Below are 24,601 nucleotides of genomic sequence, written 5' to 3'. Positions count from 1 at the left end.
GACCACCCCCGACAGGAAGTTGCAGAGTATGAGCAAAGCAACTTAGTCTCTTAATTGGAGGTCCGCTTGAGTTTACATGATGGATGACTGCTGTAATGACTTCTGGGATTAAGTCTTCCCATAATTCTTCATTTTCCAAAGTGTCATCTTGCATATCAATTTGATGCTCTGATTCATGGTTGTTAAATGCTACAGTGAATGCTTTACGCATGTTCGCAGCATTGTCTGTTATAACATATCTAATTTTATCCTTGATTTTATAAGAATCACATATGTTCTCAAACACTTCTGCAATTTTCTCCCCAGTATGCTGGCCAAGGAACCTTTCACATGACAACAATTTTGTCACGAGTGCGTACCGTATTATCATGTGGGTGGTTACTCCCAAAAAGCCTCTCATTCTTCTATCTGACTAGATGTCAAGCATCAATGCAATTGTGTCCGCCTCAGTAAGAAGTACCAACACATCAGTTTTCACATTATGGTACAAATTGTCCAGTTCTGTCATAACCGAAGATCGACTTATTTCTCGTGACTGGGGATCCAACACATGACAAAATCCCCTGAACTGTGGTTTTTCTGCTATTGAAATTGGTAGTGAGCAACCGATTATCAGTTCCCTAACCAAAGAACTGACTATTCTTCTTTGTTTGGGATGATTTATTCCATAAACACCTTGATCATCATGCTTTATAATGAAATCCGATATTTTACACTGTGAGGCGGGATCGATCGTGGTTTGTCGCAGATAGTTTTTGTACTCGTTGTGCTTTCCCGGATGTGTTTTTATATGGCGCAAAAAATTGGAAGTTGTTGCAATGCCATCAGTGATTACAACCCCACAGAATTTGCACTTCGCTGATTGTGTTTTCTGTTTTTTTGGTCAAATCAATAAATCCAAAGTTTATGACATTTTGAGTTTCCTTGCTCATTCTTCATAGATGGATATTAACTTTTTGATTATTTTAATATTTTTATTTTCTTTTTTTCTTTTTGTTCACTTTGAAATTTCAAAAATGGCGTATTAATATAAAATTTCATGAATAGACATACACATATATCAATAAGATTTTCGCAAATCCCAAGCCAATAGACTATTTTTGCATTGTTGTTGTCGTATCTCTATGTTAAAACTGGAAATTGCGCTTAGATGTGTCCAAAACAACAACAAAACAATGAAACACATTCACCATGTATTGCACCGTTTCGAAAGAAAAGTAACCCACAACAATGTAGCTGGGACTCCTAGCCACTGCTCCCACCCCCGCTAGCCTTCTGATATGCCCAGAGTGGCGATCGCGGCCCCCAGCCTGGGACTCCCAGCTGGGAGGCGGGTCGTGACCGCCCCTCTGGGTGCGTCAGAACAGCGGCATTTTCGGACAATTTTTTCACCAAGTCGATTTAAAAAATTAGCAAGTCTCAAGTCGAGTCTCAAGTCACAAACAATGAACCCAACTCGAGTCTCAAGTCGAGTCACCGAGGCGACTTAAGTCGAACTCGAGTTCAAGTCGTGGGACTTGAGTCAACAACTCTGCAAACCGCTTGCCTGAGCCTGCCCAGACTCTGCCCCCGGAACCCCTACTATAGGTGTTCTGAGGATGCTGTGTTGCTGCCCCCAGCACCTGCCCTCCTGGTGTTCCTGTCCGGGGAGGCTGGAGATGCATGCACTCTTCCCTTCCCAGTGCTCTGGCCCGGGATGCTGGAGCCCCCACTCCCTTACCATGCTCCAGGCTGGGCAGATTGGGGCCATGTGCAGCCCAGGGAGGCTGAAGCCCCCTGCCCTCTGTGCTCCATGGCCAGGGAGGCTGGGGATGCACGCCCTCATCCCTCCGTATGCGCTGGGGCCAGAGAGGCTGGGGCCATGTGCAGCCTGGGGCACCCACCTTCTCTTTGCTCTGGAGCCAGGGAGGCTGAGGCTGCCTGCCACTTGCCCTCCCCCATGCTTCAGGGCCAGGGAGACTGGGGCATGCCTGCCCTCCTCCTTTCCCCATGGGGAGGCACACGTGTGGCATGCTGTCCCACCTCCTCATGGTGGTGGTGGGGGAGGGGGGCGCAGTGAGGTGGCTTTGCTCCCAAGGGGAGCGAGGTCTCAGCGGAAGGGCTGGGAGTGGGGTTGGGTGCTTCTCCCCCCCAAGCCCTAACTTCACTTACTGCCCATACTGTTCTGGACTAGGCCATTTTTACCTTACCCGGGGAAAGGAGACCTATTTAATCTGGGGCTACTTTGATTACTCTTCTGTAGAAATCTAGCTTGATCTTGTCATACTTGAATAACAATTTTTAATGTAGTTGGGCTGTTCTTTTAAGTGTTTCTGTTAACTAAGTCACCCCCCATGAATACGGTATTTGTTGGACAGTGGGGTGTTACTTCCTTTCTTTCTAGGGAAGCCAGCTGAGAGTAAAGATAAGATAGGCAGCATAGAAAGGGGTGTTGCAAATGACATGTGACAGGAGGCATCAGTGTTTGGGAAGCAATATCTTTATAACACAACTGAGAGGTGGGATTTTCAGGGTCACTTTTGCTGCTGCGGTTTTTATCTGCATTGCTGTTTTCATGTTGTGCTCGAAGTGGGACTTAGAAACACCAGTGTGACTGTGTTTCCCCTTTAATAGTGATTGTTCTGAGCAACTATTTGGGAGAGTATTTCTGGGAGGGGCTGAGCAAAATGTGCCCCTCAAATGAACAGTAAGAAATCTGGCGTCTGAATGAGTGATGTAGAATGTGATTATGGGCATACTCTGTGAGCTACTCAGTGGCCTCCATTCCAGCCGAAATTAGTGGGAGTTCAGGGAACTCAGCAACAATCACCTTTCTCCTTAGCAGTGTATCCAGTGTAAGTGCACAGGTCAGACTCAGAACTGATTAGCCCTTCCCAGTTTGATCACTAACTCCATTGACTTCAGTGGAGTTACTCCTGACTCGTATCAGTGTGAGATCAGAACCAAGCCCCATGGCTTCTTCCAAAGTTCACAACAACATACTTCCAGTCCTGCTTATTACCAGTCTCCGCCACCAGAGTGATCTACTCTCCTCCCTCTGCCATTTTTTTAAACTAAGATTAAGGAATTTAAATTAAAAAAAGGCAAAATGGAGCTCTTTGTATCTTTAACATACAAAGGCTACGTCTACACTGGCCCCTTTTCCGGAAGGGGCATGTTAATTTCACCTATCGTAGTAGGGAAATCCGCGGGGGATTTAAATATCCCCCGCGGCATATAAATAAAAATGTCCGCCGCTTTTTTCCGGCTTTTAAAAAAGCCGGAAAAGAGCGTCTACCCTGGCCCCGATCCTCCGGAAAAAGCGCCCTTTTCCGGAGGCTCTTATTCCTACTTCAAAGGCTCTTATTCCTACTTCAAAGTAGGAATAAGAGCCTCCGGAAAAGGGCGCTTTTTCCGGAGGATCGGGGCCAGTGTAGACGCTCTTTTCCGGCTTTTTTAAAAGCCGGAAAAAAGCGGCGGACATTTTTATTTATATGCCGCGGGGGATATTTAAATCCCCCGCGGATTTCCCTACTACGATAGGTGAAATTAACATGCCCCTTCCGGAAAAGGGGCCAGTGTAGACGAGCCCAAAGTGAATAGTGAATTCAGAATAGTGAATGCAGTAACAGTGCATACAGCACCTAATATAACCCAAGAAGGTTCAAAGTAGAGCGTCAGGACATCTGTGCTTGGGCCTTTGCTAAACAAAATTGTGGCTACATGAGACAATGACCTTTCATAATAGTTAATATTAAATGTCACATGGAGGCTGCTGAAAAATTGTTATGAAACATTGTCTAGCATGACATCATTTGATAGAGAGATGAGAGAGGGCTTGTCCAGTCCCTTTTAACTGTTTTCCAGCAATCTCACCCCAGCCCCAATGGGTTTTTGGATCTGTTCTTAAAGCAGCTCCTTGCTGCTCTCTCCTATGTACTTTCTTGCCTCCCTGGCAGAAGCCCATTTCTGCCTGAATTGCAGTTTTTTTATCACAACTTTTGATAGTCAAATAATGAACCACAGGTGGGGAATTAGCAGTTCTGGAAATTAACTCCTTGGAGGTGGTGGTTGCACTATGAAGTCTATGAATCCCATTGCAAGGGGCCAGACCTGCTCATCAGATTCATGTAAGGCTTGAGCAGGAGTTTTGTGTGAAAGGAATATGAGTGAGTCCAAGGTCTGTTTCATGACTGAATTGTTCTGCAGGAGGAAATGATTTTGCTCTGTAATGGACCTGGCAGGTGATCATAAATTGGTGATCTGAAAGGACAAACCCTTTATGTAATTTGTTACTAAAGTTTGCATTCTGTTTTTATGATGTTTATAGGTTCTGTTAGGTGTATATATCTATTGCTTTATGAGTGTCTGTCATGCATTCTTAGCTGAGAAAATAGCAGAGCAATTTGGCTTTCTAGCAATATACAGACACTGTTGTCACTGAGGGCATAATTTTAAGTCATTGGGATCACAAGTATAGCTGAGCATGACATGTTTGCTGGGCAAACCTCTGTTAAGGTTGATGATGCTCAGTTGTCCTAGGCTCTGTTTGCCAGAGTAGCGGTTAGAAAAAACATCTTTTTATTTATATATTTATTTATATCCTGTAAAGGGACATTACTGAGAGATGCTGAGGAATGAAACCCAATCATTTCTGCAATTGCTGTTTTGAGCAGTACAGCACTATGAGCCTGATCGTGCAATATCAAAGTCAATGGGAGTTTTGACATGAACTTCAGTGGGGTCTTGTAATGACAAAGCATCTTGAAAAATGTGTAGACTCTGTACTGGCTGTCTATGATTAAATGACTTGTAAGCAGATGTCTTCCCAAAATAGATGACTAAACAGTACTAAAAGCAGCAACAAGAAAAGAGCCTTACCTCGGACTGTGTTTTTCAGTTTTAGTGCATCATCCGTGGGAAGGGCCAAGAGAACTGGTTTGCTAGCTCCATTTTTCTCTTTTACCTCATCCCCAGTGTAAATCATACTTAAGAGTGGGAACTGTTGGCAGGGCATTGTCTGTGGGGGGCCCAGGTCTCTGGAGACAGATCCCCTTCTTTAGTCTAAGAAATTGGTGACCTTCCTGGCATGCTGCAAAAACCAATTTGACTGGGGGTTGGACTAGGCGTGTGAACGACTAGTCGACTATCCAATAAAGAAATACTTATCGGATAGTTGACAGGCTAGTTGACTAGTCGCTTCCCCCTCCCTTTGCTGCCCCTATCATAAGGAGGCAGCAAGAGGGGAGAGAAAAGGGGGTTCTTCAAAGCAGTGTCACGTGCAGCCAGTTGGGAATCCCTTGTTGGCCTGGGCAGCACTATGTTGAGCCCTGGGTCCGCCACTTTAAAATGCCGCATGCAGCCTGGGGCCAGCTGGGAGTCCAGATGTTCCTGGGTTGCATGCAGCATTTCAAAGTGGCAGCGCTGCATGGTGCCTGGGGTCAGCTGAGGACTTCCCTTCTGATCCCAGGCTCCACACAGCGCTGCAGCTTTGCAATGCTGTGTGAAATCTGACGCCGGGCTCCCCACAGCATGTCAAAGCACCAACACCGCATGGAGCCCAGGGTCAGCAGAGGACTCAGAGTCCTCAGCTGACGCTGGGCTCCCTGCAGCGCTGCTGCTTTGACAGGCCACGGGGAGCACGGTCCCCCACTGGCCCTGTGCTGCGCTTTCATCTTTGAAGTGTAGCAATAGCCCTGGGGCTGCTACACTTCAAAGGCAGAGGCACCCTCATTGACAAATCAAATACTTAATGCAAATTGCATCGACTATTCGATTAGCCAGTTAATCGAAATTTTGCATTCTGGCTACGTCTACACTGGCATCCCTTCTGGAAAAGGGATGCTAATGTAGCACTTTGGAATAGGCAAATCCGCGGGGGATTTAAATATCCCCCGCGGCATTTGCATTAACATGGCTGCCGCTTTTTTCCAGCTTGGAGATAAGCCGGAGAAAAGCACCAGTCTAGACGTGATTCTCCGGAAAATAAAGCCTTTTCCGGAGGATCTCTTAAGTAGACACAGCCTCCTAGTTTGAAAAGGCTTATAGGTATGTTCCCGGAATGATGGAGTGAATAGGAACTTTCTCATAGGTGACTGGCTGGATAAATTCCTGTCTGATTGATTGTTTAGTGCTGCTAAACTTGCTGTAATATTGAGTATTGGAAGGCCTAGAGACTTGTATAGATACCTTTTCACAAAACTATTTACATAAAAATTAATTAATAAAATAAAGAATAGAAGAGATAAGAAAGGATTGTTTCTCTTGTAGAAATACTTTATATTTCCTTTTTTTTAGAAAGTAAAAAGGCATTCTTACTGAAAAAATCCTTAGTTTATATTTGTACGTGTCATATTTTCAACAGGAATGATTTTGAGCAATAAACTAATTAAGGGGCTTTTAATCTAGTCAAGGACCTTGATAATAAAATTCAGATTAATAATCTCAGAGTAGTGGGTCTCCATGAATGCCTTGAAAATATGGGCAAGTAAACCAGCTATTTTGTCCAAGTGACTTTCAAACATGTTGGATGCTGTTAGCTTTGGAGGACAGGTATGACTAATTTCAGGCACAAGACTCACTTCAGAGGGAAAAGATGCCTCCAATATCAGTAGCCCCGACCCAATCACCTACAAAGTTCCTTCTTTTAGGTGTTAGTTGGTTTGAAGAACTAACTTTTAAGGACATGGATGTACGTCCTGGATAATACAACCACAATGAAAGAAAGGAGATGATGTTTTAATACTCTAATGAGCCAGCTTTGGAAACTCAAGGTTTGTTTTGCAGTCATCTGCAAAATCTGATCCTCAGAGGTCAGCTCCTCAGCCCAGGCTAAGTCCTCTCTGTACTGCTATAGTGGCATAATGGGGACTTGAGTGAAGAGGCAGTTGGGTATTCCTCTGTCAAAGGAAAATCCCCTGCTAGTGCAAAGCCAATGTTTAGGGTGCCCTAGAGTGAGACAGATGTGGTGACTGGATGAGGTGTGTCCAGTGCACGCTGTGCTCTGGTTATCCTTTCAGTGTGATGGCCCTTTAGGGGGTTGTTTCTGCTAGCTCATATATCTCCCAGGTTCCAAATGCAGAGATGAAATAACATGGACTTCCAGGACGTTAACCAGGAAAAGTGGTCAGCATCATTTTGGCTGAGCCTTACTCCAGTCTAGTTTTAACCATGATTACTGAAATGCTTTGAACATGGTTTGTCATGGACTATACTTCCTCCCTGAGGGAGAAGGCTGGTAGAGTTCTGGTAGGAAAAACACCCACTACAAGTTGCAATCAGTACCATGTGTTTTATGAGCATATAAAACATACTAATAATTAGCCCGTTTAGTGGAATCTTTATGAGTCCATAGTTGATGGCACTGCTGTACTATGTTGGAAAGTCAATACTGGCAGTGCCTTTTGTTTGGTGCTGTGTCCCAAGAGACACAGCCACTGGCAGTAACTGAGTGGGGGGATGGGGTTTTGCAAAACTCCTGGGGCCAATCACTTTAGTAAATTTGTGGCACCCTGAGTAAAAAAAAACAACCTAAAGTTAGGAGCTGCATGTGCCTCTGTTCCTATCCCTGGACTGGGAGCCTCTCTCATTTCAACAGCAGAGAGGAGGGGAGGTAACTGCCTTTTGCAAGATTCGGGGGGAGGGAAAGAAGGGGAAGCTGAGTTTCCTGTGGATTAGCCCTTGATGTTACAGAAAGCCTGGTGAAGATTTCACTTTCCTTGAGCTGCATAAGAGACTGGGACCACTGCTGCGCTCGCCACTGGCTGTTCTTCCCCTGACTGCAGCTCTGCTCCCAGTACCTGCCTGTATCAGTGCACTTCACAGCTGCTACCTTCTTCACTGACCAAGATCCACTGGTAAGTCAACTGGGGCATTTCAACCTTATTGATAGTCATATTTTAAACATTTTTAGTGATTGGTTTCCTTTCTTGAACAGCCAGGGGAGTGGAGAGGTGATAAAACATTAGTGGAAGTGCTATTCTGCCACCAACTAACTAATGAAAAAGATTCCACTGCTGGTTTGACTGACAGTGAGAAAGAAAATGCTTTGTGATTTATCTGGAATTATCCACTGCATTTAATTTACCAACAAAATTAGATGTCCAAAATAAGAATAAGCGGCGAGAAGTCCTGTGGCACCTTATAGACTACAGGACTCCTCGCCGCTTTTGCAGATTCAGACTAACACGGCTACCCCTCTAATAAAAAATAAGAATGTATTTTATTAAATGAGAGGAAAAACTCACTTAAGACTGTAAGCTGAATAGTTAAAGAGCTGAACCGCTCTTTATGGGAAACAAGAGAGGGATACAAATATGTTCTAAATTTATTACTTAGAAGTTTGGATGTATATGGCACAAACATACAATACACATACATACACAAGAGCTCACTTATCCAAGCCTGTTTAGTACACAAAAAAACTTTTTTTCTGATTATAAACTACACGTCCCCGGGTTACACATCCTCATACCAGTTACATATTAACTTACCAGATTTTCTGAATCCATGAATACTCTTTTACCCAAATGGTTTTAATTTCCTCAAAAAATGAAAATGAGGATCATGCTATGTATAAATCCATGTATACCATATTGGTTTCCTGTATAAATACATTCTTGTGTACATACATATATCTGTCTCTGTTCCGTGTACATGAGTAATAAATCGTTGTATAACGTATAACATGTATATATATACATTGCATGTATTTATATTTATATAGAGAAATAAAATGCACAGTTACAATATGTTTTAATGGAGGGTTTCACCTGAAAGTGTGCACTAGTTAAACTTTGTACCCATTATAAATAAAAGAAGTAAGAACTTAACTAATGAGTGGCCAACAGGTTTACAGAGTGTTGAAAATTAGGATCTTTTAAAAAAGGCTTGATCATACTTACTTAGGAAAACTTGTTAACACCAATGAATGTTGTTTTTGGCTCTAAAACTATATATTCTTAGTTAACGTTAGCTCTTGATGTGTTTGTTTGAAGAGGTGAAATACCTAGAAATATACTGGTTGGTTTTTTGAAAACTAGTTAAAAAATGTCTTGTTGAATTTTGCAATTTGCAATTGTATTACTGAATTATAAGCATTTTTCCTTTATGATTTAGAAAACTTGTCCAGTGCCAGTTGCTTACTGTTTTGTGATTGCTAACACAAGAGTTCACGTAGTCTCTTGTTAATATAAAATATCTTAAGGCTGGCAAATATTTTTAGTAAACTTAAAAAAATAACAAATAGTTTGGTAGCACTTGAAAGACTAACAAAACATGTAGATGGTATCTTGAGCTTTCATGGGCACAGCCCACTTCTGCTGGTTATCTGAAGAAGTGGGCTATGCCCACGAAAGCTCATGATACCATCCACATGTTTTGTTAGTCTTTAAAATGCTTCCAGACTATTTTTTGTTTTTTAAAGTTTATCCTGTGCAGACTAACTTGGCTACCCCCTGAAGCTTCATTTTTAGTAAAGTTGCTTTAAAAATCTCAGGCCCGGTTCTGCAGTGACTTTTGTTGGTTTGATAGCCTTATAACTTCATTGATTTAAAAAAAACCTTAAATAACAAAGAATGGACCTGTAGCACCTTAGAGACTAACAAAAATACAGGCAATATTTTTTAAATTTCTTTTTACATTATTTTAAAGTTACAGACTGACACGGCTATCCCTCTGAGATTTCATTCATTTCATTTAACTGACTCCTTACTTACCTTGCCATATGTGAGTGGGGAAGCAGGCCTTTAAAGTAGGCAAGTCAATATACAATGCATGGAAAACTGCCTTTGTCTGCTTCGATTCACACACTTAAGGTGTCTTCCTCTTTGGAGCTGGAAAATGTTATAACAGTCATTACAGCTATGGACAGAAAGATATGATGATTTCTTTAAAGAGGGCATTTTTAGTGTTCAATTAGAAGAAAGTTTAAATATGGAAATCCAGTATTTTAAATGTTTCCAGATAAATTATTTTGTCTCCTGACTTGGTAATATGATGAATAGTTTGAGAGAGATTATGGATACTGAACTTCTGCCTTGAAGGGACGCAGAGGAAGGTCTGAAAGCAAGAATCTTTCTTGAGACACAACCGGCTTAATGGGAACAACCTGGTTACACAGAAAAATGGAGAAATTAAATAACTGGAAGACTGTGTTGTGACAGAAAATCTGGTGATTTATCTATTGTGTGGTCAGCACTTTAGCCATTACTGAAACAACATCCTCACCCTCACAATTGTTTCTATTAGGATTTAAACATCTGTAAAGGTTGCTCTTATATCATTGCATCATATAAATAGAAGTCATCAACTTCCTAGTGTGAATGTATTCAACTAGGATTTTTTAGATTTATTCTGAGATCATCTGTCTAGTGTGAAATATTAGTCCATAAAAAATATTGGTGGGACTACACGGCTATTTGATTCAAAGAGTTTCATAGTTTCATACTGTTTTTTCTAAATTAGTTGCTGGGGTAAGAAATAATGCCATTAATGAATCACTTCTTTATAGCAAAGATGAGTGTTAGGGGAAGACTTTTTGAAAGAGAACAAGTATAGCATACACCATTCAGGAATAGCTCATCAACATGGGTGACATTTCAGTTATGGAGAAAATAACTTAATTGAACCAAAGTTGATATAATGATGATGTGTTCCCCTTTGTTCCTCTGACTGGACTAATACTCCTGACCACAACAACTTTATTCTGAGTATTTACTTATGTTGATGCCTACAGATGATGACATGACACATTATGTGATTGCATATTTACCTGTCTATAAAAATCTTGAGTAGATAAGCATACATTTGTAGAGTTTTTTTGTGAATTGGAAATGGAATTTCATTGCACATACATACATTACTTTGATTTATATTTTCTTTGTCCTCTGGGAGTTATACTTGCAAAAAGACTGTCAGATCAGAGCCAAAATAATGTTACACAAACATTCCACTCTGAGAAAACAGCTAATAGTAAAGCATGTTAACAACCTTTGCTCTTTTCTCAAAGCAAACATCAAAAGGAGCATGCCTGTATCGTTCCGTGGTTAGGTTTGCTGAATTATAAAAAATATTCCTATTGCTGAGTAAAGTATTAACTATATAATCTCTAACTGAATGTTTACATTATTAATAGAAAAACGTTCAAAACAAAAGCAAATGAAAAGTCCACCCCAACCCACCATGCATACATACTATATTGCACCATGCATACATACTATATTGCTGCTTTTTGGCACAAGATTAGAGACATCAATTTCTCCCAGAGGAATTGCAACAATGAAAGATTGTTAGTGACAAGATTCAGAGAAGAGAGGGGGTAGCAAAGATTTTAATTTGTGACTAAAACACCACCTGGAACAGCAAAATATTTATTTTTCAGTATTAATTAAAACTGAACAATTGTGTGTCAGTTGCAATAAATGTAGGCACAAACGGACTTCAGCAGGACTGAATGCTGCTTTTCCCTGCTTATTTTATCAGAGTAGATCGTTTGTTGTGTTCCTGAATTACAGGGGATCCATTCTGCATGCCAAACATATTTGACACTTTATTTTTATTATATTATTATGTGTGGTACAATGTTGTATGACCTTTAAAGCAATACAAGCTCAGGAAAGTCCATTTTAAATGTAAAGGCAGACCAAATTCTAAATTGTGCTTCAATCACTTTATGCCATTCTGACCATGCTAAGGAGGTAGAGATCTATAGTAAACAGGGCATCTGGGAGTTAATTTGATGTAGGGGAATTCCTGAAACAAAAGAAGTTACTTTAGCTTGCTATATGAAGGGGATACTTGTTCCAGTTGCATAGAATTCTGGGCATGGCTGAGGCCAGGAGTGACTTCAATGAACTGCATTTCTGCTCCTAAAACAATTTTCTTTTTTCATGTTTTTTTTAAAGTTTCATTGCATGATCTTTTGTATCACTGTAGGCTGCTGAACAAAATACTTTAAAGATCTTGTCCTAATGCACTGGAGAGATGGGGAAAGGGTGTCCTTATCTTCTAAATATCGCTTTTAAAGAGGCCACCCAAGAGAGTGAGACAGAGTATAAATACATGCAGAACAACTGTGCAGAAACCTAGGTCTCAACAGTAGCCAGGCCTCTTTGGGTGTCATTCAAAAAGATATCTGTTTCAGCCACTGGCAGCAGCAATTTTAACACGCAAGCTGCACTTCACATCTCTGCTTTCAGTAAAGATTATAAGGCAGCCAATGTGCTGTCAAAGCTTCAGTTACACTTCTATGTAGTTTATCTATCAAATGCAGCCCTGGAGTAAATTATCACTGACAGGGAGGCCACTGTTCCCTAAGTTAATGTTTATCTGTATAAACCCACTGGTTTCTTGATGAACAGCAACAATATCAAATACTTTCTTAGACTCATAGACATGATGTTTAGAAGGAACCAATGTGACAATCTAGTCTAACATCCTGCACATTACAAGTTACAGAACCTCACCTACTCATTCGTAATAGACATCTAACCTCTGGTTAACTTCGAGTCACAAAGAATCTACCATTTACACTAATTTAAGCCTGTAAGCGACACATGCCCTAGGCTGCAGGGGGAGACAAAGCACTCTCAGGTCTCTGCTAATTGGCCAGGGGGAAAATTCCTTTCTGACCCCAAATATGGTAATCACTTAGATCCTGACCATGTGGGCAAAACCCTCAGCAAGACACCTGGGAAAGAATTCTCTGTAGTAACTCAGAGCCCTCTCCATCTATTCTTGTGGAATATTGGAAGAATCTGTGCTCAGAGCAAATTGGTTAAAGGTCCAAAAATTAAGCTGCTTTGGGGAATTCCAGATGAAAACAACTTAATCAGGCATTGGATTAACCTATCATGAAAGGCACCAATCTACCTACTTACAAGAAAAGAGTTAATAGAGAGTCCTGTAAATCCGAGAGCATACATGAATCAAAACATAGCATGGTGAGTCTTCTTTTAGGTCTGTTGCCTTGAAAGTGTCTCTTTAATAGTGGAAAGATTATCAGAATCAGTTTGTGTAATTTCAATTTTAGAGGATGCCACAATGGTCTGTTGTAAAACCTGAACAAAACAAATCTTGGGTCAGCTTCTGTGTTGTACTGTGGCCTCTTTGTGATGCTTTGGTGGCATAAAGTGGCTATAGATTGAGCAGAACAGACCCTGAAGACAAAGAGATGTCAGAAAGACTCTGTTAACCCTTTGCCACCCTTGGTGTGGGGATACGCTGGAGCATAACAGGGCATGTCAGGGAAGGAAGGAGGCATGGCAAGAGAATGCTGCAGTCAAGCTCGTCTTGTTTGTAAAATGCTTTCTATAGTAGCTCCAGCTGAACTATATGCTAGGCTGAGTACTTTGTACCTTTTCCTTATCCCAGTTCCTGCTACAAGAGCTGTATTTTCTTTAGAGAGGGATGGAGAATCTGGCTGCTGATGGGTATGCATTCTCAATGCAGAAGTCTGGATCACAAACCTATTCCTTGTGAATACAATCATTGCAGGGCAGATATAAATAGGTGATTATTAAAAAATAAAAAATTAGCATTTTTAAATTTAAAATCCAGATTATTTTATTTAAATTGGATTTTCAGTGGAAACTAAATGCATGTTTATGTAAAAAACTATTTTAAATTCAGTTTGAAATCAACAATCTGTTAATGGTCTTAAACTTATAATAATTGAAATAAAATAAAATAATCTTAAACAGTACATATTTGTTGCCAAGTTTTAAAGGAAGTCAAAGCACTAAATTGGTGGAAGTCACTGACAAAGCACCGGGAACCAGAGTTTGTTGAAGAACTAAACCCAGCTTTTGAGAAATGTGGATTCTTCTGCAGGTGCAGAGAAAATATTTTCTTTAGTTCTGTTTATTGAATTCTTTCAGTACAATGACTAGTTTGTTCAAAGTTAAGAGAGTGACTTGGAATTGAAAAAGCCAGAAAGCTTGTTTTTCTTTTTCAAATCTATTACAAAAAATTAGGTGTGAGAGGCTGAGTTCCAGGGGCGCCATTTCAGATGTTGATGGGGGAAGGGCGTGACCTGTGCAAACTGTAATGGCAGGAGGAAGAGAGTGAGAGCATGGGGGTGGGGCAGACTAAGGAAGGCAGCTTCATCAGTGTTACTAAGCATGCTCAGTACAAGCCAAGCAGCAAATTGGAGGTGGGGGACTGAACCCATTTCCCTCCCCCCCCCTCTACACACACATTACCTTTTTCTAGAGATACTAAGGCACTGGAAAACTAGTTTTTTGGCTGATAACTTAGCAATTAGCTGACAAGAGCACTGTATCTAATTCCTATATAAAAGAAAGAAAATGAAATAAATATTAGACCCATTCATCTCTAATATTAACATGTTCTGACATCTTGTGACGTGTTCTAACATCAAGTCACTTAATGGATGCTAGTTAAAATTTTAATATGTATTCTAACTTTGTTACTAACTTTGTGGGGGGAGAGAGAGAGAGAGAGAGAGAGACTGTCAGGATTATTGGCCTCTATTTCATCTCCAGAAGTGGAGTAGGGTCTAGTGGGTTACAACAGGGGGCAGATACATTTGGGCTCTATATGAGATCAGAATGGCCATACTAAATCAGACCAATGGTTCATCTAGCCCAATATCCTGTTTTCCAACAGTGGCCAATGCCAGGTGCTTCAGAAAGTATGAAAAGAAGAGGCAATCATCAAATGATCCATCCCTGTTGCCCATTCCCAGCTTCTGGCAAACAGAAGCCACAGACTCCATCCCTGCCCATTCTGGCTAATAGACATTGATGGACCTCTCCTCCTTGAACTTATTTTATTCTTATTGGAGCTCTGTTATAGTTTGGGCCTTTCTACCATCTCCTTGCAAAGAGTTCCACAGGTGGACTGTGAAGAAATTATTTATTTTGTTTCTAATTTGCTGCTTATACATTTAATTGGGTCAGCCTCTTGTGTTATATTAGTGAAGGAATGCATAACGTTTTCTTATTCTATTTTTCTACACCATTCATGATTTTCTAGACATCTGACATATTTCTCCACCTGTTAGCCATTTCTTTTCGAAGCTGAAAATTCCCAGTCTTATTAATCTCCCTAATCATTTCTGTTGCCCTTTCTGTACCTTTTCCAAATCCAATATATCTTTTTTAGATGGGGTGACCAGATCTGCATGCAGCATTCCATGTGCAAGCCTCCTGCCCCAACCTGAGCCCCACCCCTTTTGCGGAGGCCCTGCGTTCTGGGGGCCAGACATGGGTGGGGCCAGGCTGGCAGATTGGCAGTTTGGGAAGGCAATGCCTTCCCCCACCTAGCATACCAACAGCTCCATGCAGTATTCAAGATGTAACCATATAATAATACAGAAAATATCATTTTGCCTCTTTGTAATTATCTATTCCTCTCCTAGTGTTTTCCAATATTCTGTTAGCTTTTTAGTTTTTAGACTGCCACTGCACATTGAGCAGATGTTTTCTGGCAACTACTCATCATTTTTGTATGCATAGTTGGGATTATATTTTTCCCGGTGCATTATTTTGCATTTATCAACACTGAATTCCATTTGCTCTTGTGTTGCCCAGTAATCCAATTTTGTAAGATCCCTTTATAACTCTTTGCAGTTAGCTTTGCACTTACTACAGAATTTCTCAAAATAGTTATCTGGAAATGTTACCACTTTTAATATTTAAAAGTGGTAACTGTAAAAGTTTAACAGTCCTGGTCCAAATGCAAATCCCAGCAACACCATACTCATCGCTACTCTCCTCCCTCTCCCAGGTCTTTTGAATGGAGTACCCAGAAATGTTTTCATGATGATCTCACAATCCTTTAATTACTTGAATGACCAGGTTTTTCTTATTCTTAATCACCTGCCTCCCTCTTCTTATAACAAACTTCCTCCCCCAAAGGCAATGCTGCAAGCAGCTCAAATTCTGTTGCATTTAAGAACTGCCTTGGGAGCCAGGGCATGTAGCTTTAAACAGACCTCAAGTATGAAATCCAGTGCCTCAAACTTCAGGGGAGGGGCAGCTCCCTAAATGGTGCCCTTGCTGAGATACTCTGTTTCTAAAATCTTGAAGGACATGATAACAGAGAAAAATTGGTTATTTTTTTTCTCCACTCTCATCTGAGGAAGAAGGTTTTGCTCATGAAAGCTCATGATACCACATATATATTTTTTGTTAGTTTCTAAGGTGCTACAGGACTACATGTTTTTTTAAGGTAGCACGCAGGGCCAAAGCAGAGCTCCGTTCCCCAATGTGCATGGCAGCAACCATGATCCCAGGTGTGGAACTGGCAGCCGAGACCCCACAGTGTGGGTGGCAGATGTTTCTCCAGGCATGGGGCTGGAAGCAGAGCCCATGATGCATGTGGAGGCAGCCAGGACCTAGGTGCTAGGCTGAGCACCCGGGGGTTCTGCAACACCCCCTGCACCTCTAGTTCCCATGTCTCTGATTTGCAGACTGTGTTGTGAACATCTAGGCTGCGTCTAGATTGGCATGATTTTCCGGAAATGCTTTTAACGGAAAAGTTTTCTGATAAAAGCATTTTCGGAACAGAGAGTCTAGATTGGCACGGACGCTTTTCCGCAAAAGCACTTTTTGCAGAAAAGCATCCATACAAATCTAGATGCGCTTTTCCGCAAAAAAGCCCTGGTCGCCATTTTCGCGAATGGGGCTTTTTTGCGGAAAACAAATCTGAGCTGTCTACACTGGCCCTTTTGCGCAAAAGCTTTGCGCAAAAGGGACTTTTGCCTGAACAGGAGCAGAATAGTATTTCCGCAGAATAGTATTTCTTACAGTAGGAAGTCAGTGCTTTTGCGGAAATTCAAGCGGCCAGTGTAGACAGCTGGCAAGTTTTTCCGGAAAAGCGGCTGATTTTCTGGAAAAACTGGCCAGTCTAGACACAGCCATGAAGTGCTGTAAAACATTAGCTAGTCTAGATGCTTGGCTTCCCGAATTGAGCACCCAAACTTAGTTAACACTTTTAACAATTTTGCCTTGAATCTCTATGCTGTTCCCCATCTATAAAAAGAAGCTTATACTGTCTCTTCTCACAAGGGTGTTGTGAAGAAAAAGTCAGTAATGACTGCTAAGCACTAAGATGTGATTATGAGAGTACCATGACAACTCATGAGGAAATTATCATTAATAATTCTATATTCAGAGGAGGGTTTTAATCTCTGCGGAAGACAATGCTATTAACAATTATTATAAAAAGTAATATAGAATAGCTACCCATTCTGTGAGCCCTTTCATCATGCGCACAAAAAAAAGGCAGGGGTTCAATGGGAAAAATAGTATGCAGTCATGTAATCAAAAGGGATAGAATTAAAGTTGCACAGCAACTTTGATCCTGGCTGTGGATCTTATTGCAGACTTATTGGATGTTATATACAACATAAGCTAAGTTTGCTGCATTACATCTAGGATGCTCTTTCATCTCCCCTTTAAATAACTATAATGCCTTTTTTTAAAAAACTTTGTTTACAGAAGTGGAATCCTTCCAAAATGACAGACAACCAGTCAGACATCAGTATTCAAATGTCAAGTATAAATGGCTTGCCCAGCAGAAAGCAATCCTCTCTGGACCCAGCAAGCAGCAAAGAAACTACTGTGACCTTTCACAACATCTGCTACAGAGTGAAGGTGAAGAGCGGTTTCATATGTTGTCGAAAAAAGGTCGATAAAGAAATTTTGAAAGATATCAAGTATGTATTTTAACGTCTGTCTCATAGAGTACATACTCATTTGATTAACTTTCTTGACAGGCTCAGATAAGTCATAGAGCCATGAATGCATGTGTAATAATAGTATACCAAATTTGGTCAAGATTTCAAAAAATCTTGTAGGCTCCAAAGTCCATATTTAGGAAAAATAAAAAGGTAACCTGATTACCAAAAGGGCTTGCATCTTTGAATTCTGACTTCAACAGAAGCTGCTAGGTGTTCAGCTCTTTTGCAAATTAGGTCATTTACTCAGCTGCATAGCAGCATAACTTTTGAGAATCCTGGCCCTAGCTTTGAGTTCAGACTCAAGACTTTAAAGGTAGCAAAGAGTGATTATTCTGTAATCAGATAAATGCATGTGAGTGTTTCAATGCCCACAATTTTATTGCACTGTTTTCTATTACAATTATAACCTAGTAATTGCATGATATTACTCTTGTTGTCAAGGATTCCTTGTACAATGCTTGCCACTTTCCAGTTATATAAGTCTGAATTGCAGGTCATGACAGTTAGTTGTATAACCTGCCATTCCATTATGTAATTGTACTTTAGTTCTCTAATTTTAGCTCCCAGAATGCTTGAAAGTTTGGAACTTTATGTATACTGCTCTTTACCCTTATATCATCTCTTAATACCTTGAGGCCTGGTCCACGCTAAGGCTACGTCTACGTGGCATCATTTTTGCGGACGAGGAAAAGCAAATGAAGCACTCATTAACATTTCTCATGCTCTCATTTGCATAGTCTCTTCCGATCCTTTTTGAGGAAGAGGTTTCTGTGGAAAAAAACGCAGTGTAGAAGGGGCCATTTTTTTTGCAAAAAACCCCCTACCTTTTGTGCAAAATCCCTTATTCCTCAAAAATGAGGTTTGCAGGACCTAAGGCTGCGCATAATTTTGCCGCCTGTGTACACTGGCCGTGAGTATTTGCGCAAGAACACTGACTTTGTAATGTACAAAATCAGTGGTTCTTGCTCAAATACTCGGATGATCCCGCTCAGGGATAAGCCCTCTTGCACAAGTATTCTTGTGCAAGAGGGCCAGTGTAGACAGCAATGTTAATTTCTTGCGCAAGAAAGCCCGATGGCTAAAACGGCCATTGGAGCTTTCTTGCACAAGGGAGCGTCTACACTGGCACGGATGCTTTTTCTCAAAAGCAAATCTTTTGCGCAAAGGCACATGCCCGTATAAACGGTGTCTTGCACAAATACTTTTAATGGAAAAACTTTTCTGTTAAAAGTATTTGCGCAAAATCATGCCAGTGTAGACGGAGCCTTAAGAGTTTAGGTTGAATTTAGCCACATAAGGTTGATTTTCTAAACAATGAATCCACACTACCAAGACCATTCTGTTGACCTTAAGTGCTGCTAAAGTCCATTTCAGTGCTCCTGATTTTCACAAGGAGTAACGTTAAATTCGACCATGCATGGTCGATTTTATGGTAGAGTAGATGCAGTGTTGTGAAAGTTGACATTTTTGGCCTCTGGGAGGCTTCCCACAGTGCCCCACTGTGACCGCTCTGGCCAGGACTTGTGACCCTATTGATCTCCGGTTGAAAAGGAAAAGCCCCAGGAAATTTTGAATTTCCCATGTGAACAGTATGGTGAGCACATCTCAGAGCAGGCAGCACACTTGAGCAGCACATCTGGCCATGAGTTCAAGATCCATGACCTTCAGTTCCCATGGGCACAGACGAGCATCAGCATGGAGTGTGAAGGATGTTCTCCCTGCGGCATTGGGAGAGGAATCCATTCTTGCAGAGCTGCAAATCAACAGTAGCACTTTCCTGGCAAGTGGAGTGTGCTGGATACAGAGGGGCACTACATCAGCCACCACCCTGCTCAGCTTTCACAACCCGACTCCATTCCCTCTCTCGCCCACAAGCTCCTGCCCACAAGTAGCACTCTCCCAGCAAGCGGGGTGTGCCGGACACAGAGGAGTGGTCCTGGTCCGGAAGTCTGACTGGACCACATTTCCTCTTCCACTGCAAGCTATTGTGGGAAAAGGGAAAGTAGCACTCCTGGAAGCAGGGTGTGCTGGACACAGGGGGCACAGTGTCAGCTGCTGCTCTGCCCCTCTGGCACAACTGGACCTCATTCCTCCTCCTGCCCACAGGATCTTGCCCTGGCAGGTCCATTACTATGCCTGCAACTTGACAATTCTGCATCCCTTGAGAACTTTGTTGTGTACCTGCTGTTCTTTAAAGCATAACTGTGGCCTTGCACAGAACATATCTCCATTGTCTTTACAGAGACCTTCACTATATGTTAACAGATTAGGTTTTAGGCTCCACAATGTATCTCCTGTGCCCTTGTGACTTTTCATTACAGTGGGAACAGCAGGGAGCTTGCTGCCTATTCCCCTGGTTCCACCAACTGTCCCCTTCACACAAATCTGAAGGTACAAAATGGACCAGGGAAGACATGTTCAAGAAGCAAATGCAATCCCTCGCGTGGAGTGGGTAACCGAGTGGAGGAATATGTTACTGGACGAGATGCGAGCTGAGTGTCAGGAAAGATTTTGGAAGTTACTCCATAACTTCTGAGCTACATATTCAGAAAAATATCCTCCTTTAAAAAACATTTTAAATACCCTTCTAATTCCAGAGGATGTTGCGTAAACTAAGACTTTAACAGGGTTCAAAAAGGAGCTAGATAAATTCATGGAGGTTAGTGCCATCAATGACTGTTAGCCAGGATGGTTAGGAATGGTGTCCCTAGCCTCTGTTTGTTAGAGGCTGGAAATGGATGACAGGCGTGGGATCAAGTGATGATTACCTGTTCTGTTCACTCCCTCTGGGACACCTGGCATTGGCCACTGGCAGCAGACAGGATACTGGGCTAGATGGACCTTTGGTCTGTCCCAGTATGGCTGTTCTTATATTATGTAACTTTGACCAAAAATGCAATCTGCATTCAGAAGAATTCTCAAGTCTCAGATACAACAGAAAAAGAAAAAAACAGACTAATTTGTTTGAAATCAGAAGCAATTTTTGGCAGAGATCATGGAACTATAGTACCACGCTGAATGTTCATTCATATATAGTATAGGTGATTTAACTTCTGATTGACAAAAACAACAGAGGAAGAAAGAACAAATGTAATGTATCTGCAGAAACAGGGTAGGGATGTAGGTCTGAGAGGGTGGGAAGTGTAGGAGAGATGTGGGGAGTCTGGGTTGGAGCTGGGGTGCAGGAGCAGGCTAGGGATGAGGGTGCAGGATGTGGTTCTTGCCTTGGACTTTATTTTCTCCATTCTGTATACTAATGGAGTGATGCACATGAGGTTAGGGGAACTTTCAGAGGAGTTTAGGTTAGGGATGTAAGCAACTAGTTGACTACCTGATAAGCCAAGGTTTATTGGGTAATCGAGTTGACTACTCGCATCCCCCCCTTGCTGCCCTGTATCAGAGGAAGCAAGGGAGGAGGGGAGAAGCAGGAGCTGGTATTGGTGGGAGCTGGCTTAAAAGCTGGTTACCCTTATCACCATCTCTATAGTGCTGCCTGGCCCTCCAGCAGAGGCAGCAGCATGGGGAGGAGGCAGGGCAGGCTGCCATAAAGCAGCCTCTGCTTTGGTTCACGCAGAGACCGGGGGTGGAGGGAAGTCCTTCATGAGTCAGATAGTCTAGATACCATGCCCTCATTTCCCAAGAACACAGAGCTGGTAGTAATAGACCCAACAGAATAAAACTTTTGCTATAAAAAGGAAAAAAAAACCTCCAAGGTACAAATCATCAAAGTACAAAAACAGCAAGTGCTATAAGAGAAACACAGATAGAATTGCTAAAACCAGTAACTACTAGTTACGTAAATGATTGTGAGCTACATATACAGAAAAGAGCTATTAAAATAAAAACAAATAGTACAATGACATGCATTGCACAGAGCAATAAAAGTAGCTTTTGCAAAGGAGCAAAACTAACTAAAATGGATTACAAGGATGGAAGTGCAATTCATGGGATCAGAGCAACTGATAAGACTAATTGTGAACTCTTATGAGATATAAGACATTGACATATACACTGATAAGAGACTTCTAAATCTTCAAAATGTGTGCAAGTTTGAACTATCTCACCCATTACCAAGATAGTTTCCCCAATTATCACCTCTAATACCATTAACTCACAAACATCCCACTCTCCCTACCTCTAATATCATCAATTCACAGACACTTACCTTCCTTCCCCCTCCCCCCCCCCCCCGCATCCCCCTCCTGTTCTGCAATGTGATTTGTCCTTTTCATATTTGTTCATTTTTTTTAATTGTATCCTTTGGTATATATGGTTGTGACTACTTTCTTCCACTATTTGATCTGAGGAAGTGGGTCTGGCCCACGAAAGCTCATCATCTAATAAACCATCTTGTTAGTCTTTAAAGTGCTACATTGTCCTGCATTCTGCTTCAAAATGTGTTGCACACTCCCTTACATGCCGCATGTGGGATGTTTACAAGGTTCAGTCCCTTGTGCTGTAGCAGTGCAGAGAGAGAGGCTCTGTGGGGGCTAACAGTGAGGGCCGAGGCAATAGGGCAGCTGTACCTTTAAGAGCACAATCATAGCTGCCCTGTACTCCCATGCGCCTTAAAGAACTCTGAGAAGGGAAATAAAAACCCCTTTCTGCCCCTCCCACCCCTGCCTCTGCACACTTGGCAGATGGCTCACCCCCCTCGGTAACTGTTACCCTCTTCCCTCTTCCTGTATGCGAGCAAACCCCTGCACAGTCCTCCCCTCCCCAGCCAAACCCCAGCTCCTACCCTCCCCCCCACACCTGATTCTTCCCTTCCAGCCCCTCTTCTGCCTCACCCTAAAGTTGCTTGGCACCTTCCCCCCCCCCCCCCGCTAGTTAATTTTTTGCCCCCTGCTCACACCCTGCCCATCCCCCTGCTGTGATTTGGCCCCTGAATCTCTTTTTAATGCAAGCCAGGAACATTGTGTGAATCCACATGAGTGTAGCAGCCACAGCAGCTCCTACTGAACATGCTCCATTCCACTGAGCTGCTTCTGCACTCTAAGCAGTGAATTCTGGCACGCTGCTGTTTCTGTCACTACAGGGGAGGGACTGACTCCCCCCTCACGTCTGGCAGACCCTGAGGGACTTTGGGGGGTGCATTCACACCCTTTGCTCCTCCTCTGCATATGGGCCTGTACAGGAAAACTTGAGCTTTGGGGAAGTTTATGGCTGTTGGTTTGTATATCTATAAAGGGTTGAACTAAACCTCCAGATTTGGACATCTCTGGTAGCAATGTTAAAGAGTTAGATGGTCACAGTTAATAATTGGATTCATAACATAGTTCATGTGTGTCAGTTTCCCCAAAATATCAGGGTAAATACTGTTCCTAATAATGATCTATTTAGTAAGTGAAGGGATCCTCATGCTTAACACCATTAGTCCAGCTCCTATAGTCCTTTCTCCTCATTAGTGACAGTCTTGCCTGAATAAAGACCGCAAGATCCTTCTCATGTTTGGTAGCTACATAGTCAACAGGCTCTTAATAATGACAGAAAATTTATTTTGGCCTTTAACTTTATACTCATTTTAATTATAACCTGACATTGCTCTATGGTTCTTGGAATTAACATTTTGCCCAACAGTTCGCTGGAAAGACAATATTAAGTATCTTTGACATTTCCCAGGGCAGATAGAGTCAGCTCACGCAGCTTTCCTCACATGATGGGTCTTTGTATTAATTATTCACAGTTAGACCACAATTACTTTAATGTGATTCCCACGGTGCATTCTAAAGACCTTGGAAGGTTTTCCAAACAGGGGTACTTAAGAGGAATCAGATGATGATTTCTCACATTGTGAGGTAGCATGTTGTGTGTTAGACATTTTCAGGGTTTTTTATTAATAAAATTGAATAGTAAACTTGCCAGTGATTAGTGACTGAAGCATAAATAAAGTGTAAATGGGGAGCAGGTTTAATACTAATAAAAGAAAGTTCTTCTTCACACAGCGTGTAGTCAACCTGTGGAACTCCTTGCCAGAGGAGGCTGTGAAGACTAGGACTATAATAGAGTTTAAAGAGAAGCTAGATAATTTCATGGAGGTTAGGTCCATAAAAGGCTATTAGCCAGGGGATAGAAATGGTGTCCCTGGCCTGTTTGTCAGAGGCTGGAGAAGGATGGCAGGAGACAAATCGCTTGATCATTTTCTTTGGTCCACCCTCTCTGGGGCACCTGGTGCTGGCCACTGTCGGTAGACAGGATACTGGGCTAGATGGACCTTTGGTCTGACCCAGTACGGCTGTTCTTATGTTCTTATGTATGTACAAATCTTTATTAATTATTAACAGCTATTCCTTTTCCTGGGATGAAAGTGACAGCTTGCTTTTGCATTTAATGTCTCTGTGGTTTTTCAAGAAAATTGATTGAACATGATCTGTTTCCTGGGCAGTTTTTAAAGTGTGGAACATGCTTCAGTTGTACAATACCCCCAACCATCTCTGCCCAATTATAAGCATGACTGATAACATTTCAGAGTCGTTTTCTATTTTAATTCCAATTGGTTTCTGTATAGGAGTCCCTACTTCATCCTTTGTCTTTAACTATTTTTGTGACATCTTTATCTAATTGCTCTATTTCAGCTGTTTAAGCAGAACCTCTAGACATTTTTATAGGGTAGGGGGAAAGTGGTGCCTTATGAAAAATACCAATTATGCCAGATCACAGAAAGAACTTACTAGAATCCAATGACACAGAGCAAGAAATAGCCATCAGGCATTGCCATGTGTAGAAAGTTTTGAAAATTAAAAGTTTGAAAGTTAATTACAAATTTCAAAGGGAAATACTGATTTTGAGGGAGCCCTCTGCCTGCCTGTTGCTAACTCAGACATTGTTAACTTATAATGTTCACATGCATCATTCATATATATCCAAGAATGGAGTTTCTTGATTGGTCAAAAATCTATTTAGTTATGTAACCAC

At 41.7% G+C, this 24,601-nt stretch overlaps 1 protein-coding gene across 1 annotated transcript in view; it reads left to right on the top strand.

Annotated features, from left to right (window-relative positions):
- Positions 1-7,405: 7,405 nt before the first annotated feature.
- The window catches only part of LOC102462623 (broad substrate specificity ATP-binding cassette transporter ABCG2), a 69,843-nt gene continuing 52,647 nt past the window's right edge, over positions 7,406-24,601 (top strand). Inside the window, exons 1-2 of the mRNA XM_075929561.1 lie at positions 7,406-7,835; positions 17,445-17,662. Coding sequence (XP_075785676.1) covers positions 17,463-17,662 — 200 coding nt within the window. The 5' untranslated portion in view covers positions 7,406-7,835; positions 17,445-17,462. The remainder of the gene's footprint in view (positions 7,836-17,444; positions 17,663-24,601) is intronic.

The sequence above is a fragment of the Pelodiscus sinensis genome, chromosome 5, assembly GCF_049634645.1.
Source record: "Pelodiscus sinensis isolate JC-2024 chromosome 5, ASM4963464v1, whole genome shotgun sequence".
Lineage (NCBI taxonomy): Eukaryota > Metazoa > Chordata > Testudines > Trionychidae > Pelodiscus > Pelodiscus sinensis.
Note: the sequence above shows the minus strand (reverse complement) of the source record. Positions and strands in the feature narration are given on the sequence as shown.